General features: G+C 41.7%; 1 protein-coding gene across 1 annotated transcript in view; it reads left to right on the forward strand.

The window, feature by feature from the left end:
• Positions 1-3,042: 3,042 nt before the first annotated feature.
• Positions 3,043-13,838, forward strand: part of LOC115149106 (transient receptor potential cation channel subfamily A member 1) — a 70,796-nt gene continuing 60,000 nt past the window's right edge. Inside the window, exons 1-2 of the mRNA XM_029691635.1 lie at positions 3,043-3,115; positions 12,357-12,505. Coding sequence (XP_029547495.1) covers positions 12,377-12,505 — 129 coding nt within the window. The 5' untranslated portion in view covers positions 3,043-3,115; positions 12,357-12,376. The remainder of the gene's footprint in view (positions 3,116-12,356; positions 12,506-13,838) is intronic.

The following is a 13,838-nucleotide window of genomic DNA, read 5'->3' on the forward strand; positions in this document are numbered from 1 at the left end:
CCTGCCCTCGCCTGTTTTCTCCTCCATTAATAAACCTGCCCTCGCCTGTTTTCTCCTTCATTATGAAACCTGCCCTCGCCTTTTTTCTCCTCCATTAATAAACCTGCCCTCGCCTGTTTTGTCCTCCATTAATAAACCAGCCCTCGCCTGTTTTCTCCTCCATTAATAAACCTGTCCTCGCCTGTTTTCTCCTCCATTAATAAACCTGTCCTCGCCTGTTTTCTCCTCCATTATTAAACCTGCCCTCGCCTGTTTTCTCCTCCATTAATAAACCAGCCCTCGCCTATTTTCTCCTCCATTAATAAACCTGCCCTCGCCTGTTTTCTCCATTATTAAACCTGCCCTCGCCTGTTTTCTCCTCCATTATGAAACCTGCCCTCGCCTGTTTTCTCCATTATTAAACCTGCCCTCGCCTGTTTTCTCCTCCATTAATAAACCTGCCCTCGCCTGTTTTCTCCCCCATTAATAAACCTGCCCTCGCCTGTTTTCTCCCCCATTAATAAACCTGCCCTCGCCTGTTTTCTCCTCCATTAATAAACCTGCCCTCGCCTGTTTTCTCCATTATTAAACCTGCCCTCGCCTGTTTTCTCCTCCATTAATAAACCTGCCCTCGCCTGTTTTCTCCCCCATTAATAAACCTGCCCTCGCCTGTTTTCTCCTCCATTAATAAACCTGCCCTCGCCTGTTTTCTCCATTATTAAACCTGCCCTCGCCTGTTTTCTCCTCCATTAATAAACCTGCCCTCGCCTGTTTTCTCCCCCATTAATAAACCTGCCCTCGCCTGTTTTCTCCTCCATTATTAAACCTGTCCTCGCCTGTTGTCTTCTCCATTAATAAACCTGCCCTCGCCTGTTTTCTCCTCCATTAATAAACCTGCCCTCGCCTGTTTTCTCCCCCATTAATAAACCTGCCCTCGCCTGTTTTCTCCTCCATTAATAAACCTGCCCTCGCCTGTTTTCTTCTCCATTAATAAACCTGCCCTCGCCTGTTTTCTTCTCCATTAATAAACCTGCCCTCGCCTGTTTTCTCCTCCATTAATAAACCTGCCCTCGCCTGTTGGGTTTAACTTGGATTTGTGTCTGCATACGTAGGAAGACCTTGTCATTTATTTTCATTATGTTCCAAATCTGTTGGTTTTCTACCCAACATTGCAAAGGATATGTTTTGATCTATACTGAACAGAAATATAAATGCAACATGTAAAGTGTTAGTCCCATGTTTCATGAGCTGAAATTAAAGATCCCAGAAATGTTCCATACTCACAAAAAGCTTATTTCTCTCAAAAGGTATTATTATTATTAAATATGGTAACATCCTTGTTAGTGAGCATTTATCCATTGCAAAGAAAATCCATCCACCTGACAAGTGTAGCATATCAAGAACCTGATTAAACAGCATGGTCATTACACAGGTGCACCTTGTGCTGGGGTCAATAAAAAGGCACTCTAAAATGTGTAGTTTTGTCACACAACACAATGCCACAGATGTCTCAAGTTTTGAAGGATTGTGCAATTGGCATGCTGACTGTAGGAATGCCCACCAGAGCTGTTGCCAGAGACTTTTACGTTCATTTCTCTACCATAAGCCGCCTCCAACGTTGTTTTAGAGAATTTGTCTGTTCGTCCAACTGGCCTCACAACTGCAGACCACGTGTAACCACGCCAGCCCAGGACCTCCACATCCGGCTTCTTCACCTGCGGTATCGAAGTATTTCTGTCTGTAATGAAGCCCTTTTGTGTGGAAAACAAATTCTGATTGGCTGGGCCTGGCTCCCCAGTGGGTGGTCCTATGCCCTCTCAGGCCCACTCATGGCTGCGCATATGTCCAGACATGTGAAATCCTTAGATTAGGGCCTAATGAATTTATTTCAATTGAATGATTTCCTTATATGAACTGTAACTCAGTAATATCGTTGAAATTGTTGAATATTGCATTCATACTTTTGTTCAATATATTTAATAAACACAAGAGCACAGCAACATGGATAAAAGAGTGTGGTGGCAGTAGCGTCTAGTGGTCAAAACCTGGTACTTTCACAATAATTTATGGTAAATAATGCAAGTGACTTCAATGACTCATTTATCTTAACAAGGGGGAACGACATCACCAGATTCACAGTGAATACATTACATAGTATGGAGAAGCAATACTACAAACCGCAGTCTCATACTACATGACATGTCAAACATAGAGAACTGATACTGTATGCTGGTTGTTGGGGTTTGATTAGCACGGGGTGTGGGCGGTCCATGGGTGGCTTCTGACACTTTTTTGAGGATTCCTCATGTCTTACTCATTGGTAAGAAGTTTGGTCCAAATCGGATGTTGGGTACAATATTTATTGAATATTATCTGAATCCTAGACATTAAAATGGCCAATTTGGGTGCGAACAATTTGCTTAATTTCTCAGAGATTTTAACAAAATAAAGTTTCAGGAATGCTAAGCGAATCTGTTATTAACTACAGAAACAATCTGAGATGGTGTCATGGCCTGTTACTAACTACAGAAACAATCTGAGATGGTGTCATGGCCTGTTACTGACTACAGAAACAATCTGAGATGGTGTCATGGCCTGTTACTAACTACAGAAACAATGTGAGATGCTGGGTGTCATGGCTGAAATGACATGGAACCACAAACCAGAGACCTATCAAAAGTAGTGCACTAGGGAATAAGGTGTCATTAACTACACAACCCTAGTATCTGGGAGCTTGATCTCACTCTACTCATTCTACTGTGTATCTCTGACCATCTAGGAGCTATTGTAATGGGATCATTCCTGGGTTCAAATACTATTCAAAATCATTTTAAATATTTGTATCTGGGTTTAATTGAGCTTGCCTGACACAACGGAACCAGTAGAATAGCCACAAGGAGTGCCAACCCCGCCCGTCTGGCACTCCAGGCAGACTAGTACAAACGCTGAAAGTGCTTGAAAGTTTTCACATACTAATTGAACCCAGGTATGAATGGGATGTCACTGAACTGTGACAACTACGGTACATAAACCATTACTTGCCCCGTACTGGGAGACCACATCAGTCTGCTCTACTCAGAGAGAGGCAGTCAGTATCCAGCCAGCCAACCAGTCAACCAGCCTAACCACTAAAGAGGTATGTAAAGTCCCTCTCTTTCTATGGCTTTTTCAGCTTTCTCTTACTTTCCTATGTATTAATAACAGAAACAGGGTTGTGGGAAATAGGGTTTTGATTTCATGAATCTAGAACAACCATAAAAGGCATTTATTTTTTTATGTTTATTGTCCAACAATTGTTTATTAAAGGCCCTGATTGTTTAATTCTAACATGTGTTTATTTATCTAATACAAATCTCCAAGCTTATTTTTATTTCATTTTATAGTGCTATTTATTGCTCCAGGGTTAATTGCATTTTGGCATGTTTTTCTAGATTCAGAACATAAAACAACATTTCTAAAGCAAACATTAGCACTTTGGTCTAGCACAGAAAATATGTCAATAGTTTTATGCATACTGCATATTGTAGAACAGTGATATAAAACATATGCTTTTAAAGGGGTTAGCCTTGACAGAGTTGACGACAAATACAATCACACTTTATTTGTACAGTCCGGATTTTGCATCTGTAGATTCTCTCCAGATGGTCCTACTATCAACAAACTATCTGCTTGCTAAGATTAGGTTTAGAAAGAGGGTTAGGGTTATAGTTGATGCTAGGGTTAGTAGATTGTTCCATGAAATGTTACTGTGTAGATAGTCTGGAGAGAATCTACAGACGGACTATACAAATAAAGGGTTACCAGAAATACTCAAAACAGACAGTTCAATATAAACATTTGTAAAACATAGAAAGTTATTAATAAAAAATAAAAACAACCATTCGATCAGATTTTTCAGTACTCTGATGGAGTTCATGTTTTACTCAGTTGAGAAAAATTGAATATTTGTTCTTTATTCAAGTGGTATACAAATTACTAATTTAGTTTTTCCTCTGTTGCTTTAAATCAGTCCTGTTTAATTTAGGATTTTACAGAGTTTGTGGAATTTGAATCCATTTTTTGTTGTTGTTGAGAGTTTGGAATTGGGATCCTTTCCTCCGAACAAGGGTATTTCCAGGCATAGAGCCGAATATTTGGAAAATTCCAAAAGCAAATCTTTCTAATTATGAAAGTCCCGTAAAACTATATATATTTTTTCTATAAAAATACAGTTTTCCTGCCAGGAAAGGATTGTCCCGCCTTTCAAGAATCCTGACCCCGTTCTACATGCTTTACTTCACTGCGTTATCACTACGCTATATATCTTTCTAAGTTGTATATGCATTTAACATGTCTCATCTAGATTTAATAAAATCTGTGGTCAGGAAAAAGCAGAGTGAGTGAGGTGCGATTGCATTACATGTTTTATATTACTGTGTAATGGGGACCTTCTGAAGACCACTTAATATTTTGAAGTCATAAAGCACAATTATTCCTCTGAGACTTTAGCATGCTGACACTATTGGCTAATTGATCGTTACTATAGCAATATGTTATCATGATAGTATAACAAGCTAGACAGTTAAAAATCCTCTTTCACACACACGCACACACACACGCACACACACACATGCAGTACACTATTAAAGCAACAGATTGCATTGGGGGGGCTGTCATGTCCTTTGCAGTGATTATATAAACAGTAACTATATACAATTTACACATACATATATCAAGCTACTACTCGTCCATCGCTTGGCAACCGTTCACCATGTTGACTGTGTTCTATGTGGTTTAATGACATTTCCTGGATTCTTTGTTCCAGCAAACAGTAGAATGATCACCAGTGAAACTGATATCTACAGATATAAGCTTCCCAAGTCTCTGTGTCCATCCAAAATGGCACCCTATTTCCATTGATTCCGCACTACTTTTGACCAAGTTCCGTTAGGGAATCTGGGCAAATGTAGTGCACTATAAAAGGAGTAGAGTGCCATTTGGGAAACAGCCTCTGTCTGTCTGGCACTGTACTGAAATATGAAAATAAGCTTAATTAATAGAATCAAAAGTTATTTTGTCACAAACGCCGAATACAACTGGTGTGGACCTTTTATTTGTATTATTATTATTACTGAACCTTTATTTAACCAGGAAGTGCTCATTGAGATTTAAAATCTCTTTTTCAAGAACGTCCTGGCCAAGATAGGCAGCACCAAGTCATTACAAAAATGACGGACAAGACAACATGAAAAACTACAAATAATCTAGTAAAAACCATAGAATTCACAAGAGTATAACAAAATCATAAAACAGCAAATTAAAAACATTGACAGGTCAGGGAATCAGTCTCAAGATCATTCATCAGTGATTTAAAAACACCAATCGGGACGAGTTCTTCCAGTTTAAAAGTATTTTGTAAGGCGTTCCAAGACGATGGCGCAGAGTACATAAAAACCTTTCCATGAAATGCTTGCTTATGAGCCCTTCCCAACGATGTAGAGTTTAAAATGATAATAACAATTAAATAGTAACAAATTAAAATACATAAGAATGGAGATACTATATACAGGGAGTTCCAGATCAATGGTCAGAGGTAAAGAGCCTTCATAAAGTATTCATACCCCTTTTGAATTTTTACACATTTCGATGTGTTACAGCCTGAATTTAAAATGGATTAGACTGCACTTTTTTTTGTCACTGGCCTGCACACAATACCACATAATGTCAAAGTGGAATTATGCTATCAATATTTTTACAAATTAAAAAAAAAAAAAAATATGAAAAGCTGAAATGTTTTGAGTCAATAAGTATTCAACCCATTTGTTACAACAAGCCTAAATTAGTTCAGGAGTAAAAATGTGCTTAACAAGTTACATAATAACTCACTCTGTGTGCAATAATAGTTTTTAACACGATTTGTTGAATGACTACATCATCTCTGTACCCCACACATATAATTACCTGTACGGTCCCTTCAGCAATGAATTTCAAACACAGATTCAACCACAAAGACCAGGGAGGTTTACCAATGCCTCGCAAAGTAAAAATGTAAAAACATTGAATATCCCTTTAAGCATGGTGGTTATTCATTCCACTTTGGATGGTGTATCAATGCAAACAGTCACTATAAAGATACAGGCGTCCATCCTAACTCAGTTGCCGGAAAGGAAAGAAACCGCTCAGGGATTTCACCATGATGCAAATGGTGACTTTAAAACAGTTACATTAAAACAGTTGCAGAGTTTAATGGCTGTGATAGGAGAACACTGAGGATGGATCAGCAACATTGTAGTGACTCCACAATACTAACCTAATTGACAGAGTGTCACGGCTGTGATAAGGAGCGGACCAAAGCGCAGCGTTCTCGTAGTTCCACATCTTTATTTAATAGTGAAACGTGATGCAATACATAAATACTTAAACTAACCAGAAAACAACAAACCGTGACACAGCGAGGGGAAAAAAACACACTACTCAAAATATAATCACCCACAAACAACATGCAGAAACACCCCGACTAAATATGACCTCCAATTAGAGGCAACGAGGACCAGCTGCCTCCAATTGAAGGTCAACCCAATAAACCCCAACCTAGAAATAGACAAACTAGAACTACAACATAGAAAGAGAAAACATAGAACAAACAGAAAAACACCCCCTGTCACGCCCTGACCACTCTACCATAGAAAATAACAACTTATATTGGTCAGGACGTGACACAGAGTGAAAAGAAGGAAGCCTGTACAGAATAAAAATATTACAAAACATGCATCCTGTTTGCAACAAGGCACTAAAGTAATACTGCAAAAAATGTGTCAAAGCAATTAACTTTTTGTCCTGAATACAAAGTGTTATGTTTGGGGCCAATCCAATACAACACATTACTGAGTACCACTCTCCATATTTTCAAGCATAGTGGTGGCTGCATCATGTTATGTGTATGCTTGTAATCATTAAGGACTGGGGAGTTTTTAATGATACACAATAATCGGAATGGAGCTAAGCACAGGCCAAATACTAGAGGGAAACCTGATTCAGTCTGCTTTCCACCAGACACTGGGAGATGAATTCACCATTCAGCAGGACAATAACCTAAAACACAAGACCAAATCTACACTGGAGTAGCTTACCAAGAAGACAGTGAATGTTCTTGAGTGGCAAAAGGTGCTTATACACAGAATTGACCCAGGGGTGTGAATACTTATGTAAACGAGATATTTATTTTTCTAAAAACATGTTTTCACTTTGTCAGTATGTGGTAAATTCTATTGATTCCATGTTGAATTCAGGCTGTAACACAACAAAATGTGGATTAACTAATGGGGTATGAATACTTTCTGCAGGCACTGTACACTCTTAGTAAAAAGATTTCCAAAAGGGTTCTTCCATGTAGATCCCTTTTTGGTTCCAGGTAGAATTATTTTGGGTTACAGGTAGAACCATCTGTGGAAAGGGTTCTATATAGTACCAAAAGGGTTCTACCTGGAGCCTAAATGGTTATACTTGGAACCAAAAAGGTTCTACCTGGAACCAAAATAGTTCTACTGGAACCAAAAGGGTTCTACCTGGAACCAAAAGGGTTCTACCTGTCTACCTGTAACCAAAAGGGTTCTACCTGGAACCAAAATGGTTCCACTGGAACCAAAAGTGTTCCACCTGGAACCAAAAGGGTTCTACCTGGAACCAAAAGGGTTCTATCTGGAACCAAAAGGGTTCTACCTGGAACCAAAACGGGTTCTTCAAAAGGTTATCCTATGGGGACAGCCGAAGAACACTTTTAGGTTCTAGGTAGCAGCTTTTTTTTTCTATGGTAAGAGTACTTCCTGAATTGACTGGAATTGAAAGGACATTTACAACAACCACCATTCCTTAGTGTAACCTGTACTGTTATTTCAACTCAGAGCAAGGCAGGAGTAAAAACAGCCACTATAGCTATGTATTATTTCAACAGCTTTGATTGTATTCAATGTAAATAACCAGTTGCCGTGTGGTCATAGCTGGATGGATAGCTCAGCCACTGAGACAGGCCAAGGCCAATATCGATCCCCATTTAGAAAAGTCTCATTGTCTCTCAACGAGAGATGGATGGAGCTGCCAGGGGGAAAAACGTTGTCAGAGACCCAAATGGCAAACTACTCCTTACATAGTGCTCTAGTTTGGACCAGGGCCCGTAGGGAAGTAGACCATTGATGTATGCATTATGGCTTCGCTAGAGAACATGTGGACTCCCCCCAGGCTGTCCATAAAACCTTACTGTATATATCTAGAATAAAGAACATGTAGACTCCCCCCAGGCTGTCCATACAGTCTTACTGTATTTATCTAGAATATAGAACATGTAGTCTCCCCCAGGCTGTCCATACAGTCTTACTGTATATATCTAGAATATAGAACATGTAGACTCCCCCAGGCTGTCCATACAGCCTTACTGTATATATCTAGATCATGTGCATTTGGAAAGTATTCAGACCCTTTGACTTTTCCAACATTTTGTTACATTGTAGCCTTATTCCAAAATGTATTGAATAGTTTTTTTCCCCCTCATCAATCTACAGACAATACCCCATAATGACATCACAATACCCCATAATGACATCACAATACCCCATAATGACATCACAATACCCCATAATGACATCACAATACCCCATAATGACATCACAATACCCCATAATGACATAGCAAAAAAGCATTTTGTCTTGGCTGTGTGCTTAGGGTCGATTTCCTGTTGGAAGGTGAATATTTGCCACAGTCTGAGGTCCTGAGCACTCTGGAGCAGGTTTTCATCAAGGATCTCTCTGTACTTTGCTCCTTTCAACTTTTCCCCGACCCTTTTTAGTTTCCCAGTCCCTGCTGCTGAAAAACATCCCCACAGCATGCTGCTGCCACCACCATGCATCACCGTAGGGATGGTGCCAGGTTTCCTCCAGACGTGACGCTTGGCATTCAGGCCAAAGAGTTCAATCTTGGTTTCATCAGACCAGAGAATCTTGTTTCTCATGGTCTGAGAGTCCTTTAAGTGCCTTTTGGCAAACTCCAAGTGGGCTGTCATTTGCTTTTCACCGAGGAGTTGCTTCCGTCTGGCCACTCTTCCATAAATACCTGATTGGTGGAGTGCTGCAGAGATGGTTGTCCTTCTGGAAGGTTCTCCCATCTCCACAGAGGAACTCTATAGCTCTGTCAGAGTGACCATCGGGTTCTTGGTCACCTCCCTGACCAAAGCCCTTCTCCCCCGATTGCTTAGTTTGGCCAGGCGGCCAGCTCTAGGAAGAGTCTTGGTGGTTCCAAATTTCTTCCATTAAAGAATGATGGAGGCCACTGTGTTCTTGGGGACTTTTAATGCTGCAGACATTTTTTGGTACCTTTCCCCAGATCTGTACCTCGACACAATCCTGTCTCAGAGCTCTACGGACAATTACTTCAACCTCATGGCTTGGTCTTTGCTCTGACATGCACTTTCAACTGTGGGACCTTGTATAGACAGATGTGTGCCTTTCCAAATCATGTCCAATCAATTACATTTACCAAGGAGGACTCAAATCAAGTTGTAGAAACATCTCAAGGATGATCAATGGAAACAGGATGCACCTGAGCTCAATTTCGAGTCTCATAGCAAAGGGAATAATTATGTAAATAAGGTATTTCTGGTTTTAATTTGTAATAAATTTGCCCAAATTGCTTTGTTATTATGGGGTATTTTGTGTATCTTGATGAGGGGGAAAATCTATTTAATACATTTTAGAATAAGGCTGTAACGTAACAAAATGTGGAAAAGTCAAGTGGTCTGAATACTTTCTGAATGCACAGTATATACATATTGGGGTTATAAACACAGAAAGGTTCATGTGGGTGTGAAATGTAACGTGGGTTTGTCATGTAATGTGGGTGTGTCATGTAACGTGGGTGTGTCATGTAATGTGGGATTGTCATGTAATGTGGGTGTGTCATGTAATGTGGGTGTGTCATGTAACCTGGGTTTGTCATGTAATGTGGGTTTGTCATGTAACGTGGGTGTGTCATGTATTGTGGGATTGTCATGTAATGTGGGTGTGTCATGTAATGTGGGTGTGTCATGTAACCTGGGTTTGTCATGTAATGTGGGTTTGTCATGTAATGTGGGTTTGTCATGTAACGTGGGTGTGTCATGTATTGTGGGATTGTCATGTAATGTGGGTGTGTCATGTAATGTGGGTGTGTCATGTAACCTGGGTTTGTCATGTAATGTGGGTTTGTCATGTAACGTGGGTGTGTCATGTATTGTGGGATTGTCATGTAATGTGGGTTTGTCATGTAATGTGGGTGTGTCATGTAATGTGGGTGTGTCATGTAATGTGGGATTATCATGTAATGTGGGTGTGTCATGTAATGTGGGATTATAATGTAATGTGGGTGTGTCATGTAATGTGGGATTGTCATCTAATGTTGAATACTTGTTTAAGGTGCTTTTTTATTTTACTGTGATAAAACACACAATAGTCTTGGATTAAAAACAGTAGCCTTCATGAGTAGCTGTCTAGAGATGGAGTTTTCCAGACCAAGGTCATCTCCTGTAGGCACCGAACAGAAAATGAAAAAGGAGTGTTTTTATAACACATCAGGAGGAAACACTTTGAGACAAAAGCGGAACCACCAGGGTCGTATGCATTAGTGCACACCGTAGCAAACTGTCACACAGCGTTATGTAATGGAAAGTGTTTTTCAATGAAAACAAGAGTTTCTTCTGGACAAATTCAGCAAGGTTCTCTTCCGATTCGGCACATTTAGTTCCGTTTGTTTCCTTGTGAATAAATCACTGTCCAATGATAAAATTACATTTCCATTTGGTTTCCCTGTGAATACATCCCTGTTCAATGATAAACTAACCTTTCCGTTTGTCTCTTTCTGTTTTCTACTGATAATATGAACTATACCAGACGTCAAGGAGAATGTCCTGCAAGAGTTAAAAAAGACGGAGATACTAAATTAACTAGATAATGCTCATTTCCTTTTTCCTTTTCAAAGTGTTTTATGTTTGTGTGCATATACATATGTAACAGCCAGCCTCCCTCCCCAGTCTTCACCAATGTCAGACAGTTACTTGGTCATTGGACTACACTCAAGACCTCTCTCCACCTCACATCACCTCACCTCCCACCTTCCCCCTCTCTCACCCCTCTCTCCTCCTCACCTCCCCTCGCCTCCCCCTCTCTCCTCCTCACCTCCTCCCTCTCTCCCCCCTCTCCACCCCTTCCCTCAACTCCCCCTCTCTCCTCCTCACCTCCCCTCGCCTCCCCCTCACCTCCCCCCTCTCTCTCCTCTCTCCTCTCCCCCACCCCCCTCTCCCCCTCACCTCCTCACTTCCCCTCGCCTCCCCCCTCCCCCTCTCTCTCCTCCTCACCTCCCCTCGCCTCCCCCCTCCCCCTCTCTCCTCCTCACCTCCTTCCTCTCTCCCCCCTCTCCACCACTTCCCTCAACTCCCCCTCTCTCCTCCTCACCTCCCCTCGCCTCCCCCTCTCCCCCTCACCTCCCCCTCTCTCCTCTCTCCTCTCCCCCACCCCCCTCTCCCCCTCACCTCCTCACCTCCCCTCGCCTCCCCCCTCCCCCTCTCTCCTCCTCCCTCTCTCCCCCCTTTCCACCACTTCCCTCACCTCCCCCTCTCTCCTCCTCACCTCCCCTCGCCTCCCCCCCTCTCCTCTCCCCCACCCCCCTCTCCCCCTCACCTCCCCCCTCTCCCCCTCACCTCTTCTCACCCTCCTCACTCCAGCATAATTCCAGGGACACATGGGACACACAGTCAGACACAGCAAGCTGCCCCCCAGCTGAGGAAAACATAATTGCTTTCCTCAACAGAGGAACTCCATGGACCAAGATAACCTCAGTCTTAAAAGGGAAAGGCACAACAGTCCCTTCCATTAACCTTCTATAGTGGGACTAACAGTCCCTTCCACTAACCTTCTATAGTGAGACTAACTGTCCCTTCCATTAACCTTCTATAGTGAGACTAACAGTCCCTTCCATTAACCTTCTATAGTGAGACTAACAGTCCCTTCCATTAACCTTCTATAGTGAGACTAACAGTCCCTTCCATTAACCTTCTATAGTGAGACTAACAGTCCCTTCCATTAACCTTCTATAGTGAGACTAACAGTCCCTTCCATTAACCTTCTATAGTGAGACTAAACAGGAGAATAATGCACAATATGGAACTGGCAACAAAAGCTGTTTCTTACAAAAAAAAAATAGCATGTTTTGTTTGTGAGGGAAATGTGTATTTTGAATAGGTATTCATTTGTGGTCTTTTAAGGTGTACTGTGGAGTCTGTTGCTAGGTAATCTTATTGGAGGAGTGTGAGTGTATGTGTGTTATTCTGCGTGCACACGCGTGTGTTAATGACGTCACTCTATCCTTCTTCCATTCAGTGATTGGACTGTGAGACCTCATGCAGCTCACCAAGGAAGTGGCGCCTCAGAACGGCTCCTATAAGTGTGTAATCGACGATGACGAAAGAAGATCTCACCTACTCTCTGTAAAATCAGACATCACTCTGGAGTCCATAAACCTGTTTGAGGTAAGTCCATGTTCCAATGCTTGATTGTGCTCGTAAATGTCCATTTTAAAATATGAAATGCAAGCTTGACAAGTGTTAAAAAAAAAAAAAAAAACTTTCCAAAAAGGTTTTGTAAAATTTCCTGTTCGAAGATTCCTGGAAAATGCATGAAATCCAGTAATCAACCAACTGGGATTTCAGGAAACCTGGGAATTTTGGGAAAGTCACCAGAATTGTGCAACCAAATGCTTGATATGGAAACAGTAGTTACAAGCACTGTGTACATATCATCACAATAATACATTTTTTTTTGGAATAACTATGTCAGAACGCTGTTCATTGACTACAGCTCAGCATTCAACAACATTATCCCTTGAAAGCTTGTCACCAAGCTTGGGAATCTGGGTCTGAACTCCTCCCTCGCTGCAACTGGATCCTGGACTTCCTGACGGGCCGACCCCAGGTGGTGAGGGTAGGCAACATCCCCTCCACCGCTCTGACCCTTAACACAGGCGCCCCACAGGGGTGCGTACTTAGTCCCCTCCTGTACTCCCTGTTCACCCACGACTGTGTGGCCAAGCACAACTCCAACACCATTATCAAGTTCGCTGACGACACGACGGTGGTCGGCCTGATCACAGAACAGACTATGGGAGGCATACAGTACTACATAGAGCAATGACTACATGGAACTCTATTCCACATCAAGTAACTGATGCAAGCAGTAAAATTTGATTTCAAAAACAGATTTTAAAAAAACCTTATTGAACAGCGGGACTGTGAAACAACACAAACATTGGCCCTATACGTACACATGGATTTAGTAGTGTAGATATGTGGTAGTGGTGGAGTAGGGGCCCGAGGGCACACAGTGTGTTGTGAAATCTGTGAATCTATTGTAATGTTTTAAAATGGTATAAACTGCCTTAATTTTGCTGGACCACAGGAAGAGTAGCCGCAGCTTTGGCAGGAGCTAATGGGCATCCATAATAAATACAAATAACCTGAAAAGGTTATACAGCTATACCGTTGAGAGAATATTGATTGGTTGTTTCACTGCTTGGTTTGGCAATGGCACCGCCCTCGATCGCATGGCGTTTAGAAAAGGTTGTGCGGACAGCCCAGTACATCACTGGTTCCGAGCTCCCAGCCATCCAGAACCTCTATATCAGGCAGTGTGATAAGAAGGTCCGGAAAATTGCCAAAAACCCCAACCGCCCGAGCCATATACTATTTTCTCTGCTGCTGCACGGTAAGAGGTATCGGTGCGTCAAGCTCTTGAACAGCTTCTACCCCCAAGCAATACGACTGATAAATAACTAACAAAATAGCTACACGGACCATGTTTACCTTG

This window comes from Salmo trutta, chromosome 2 (assembly GCF_901001165.1).
Source record: "Salmo trutta chromosome 2, fSalTru1.1, whole genome shotgun sequence".
Classification (NCBI taxonomy): domain Eukaryota; kingdom Metazoa; phylum Chordata; class Actinopteri; order Salmoniformes; family Salmonidae; genus Salmo; species Salmo trutta.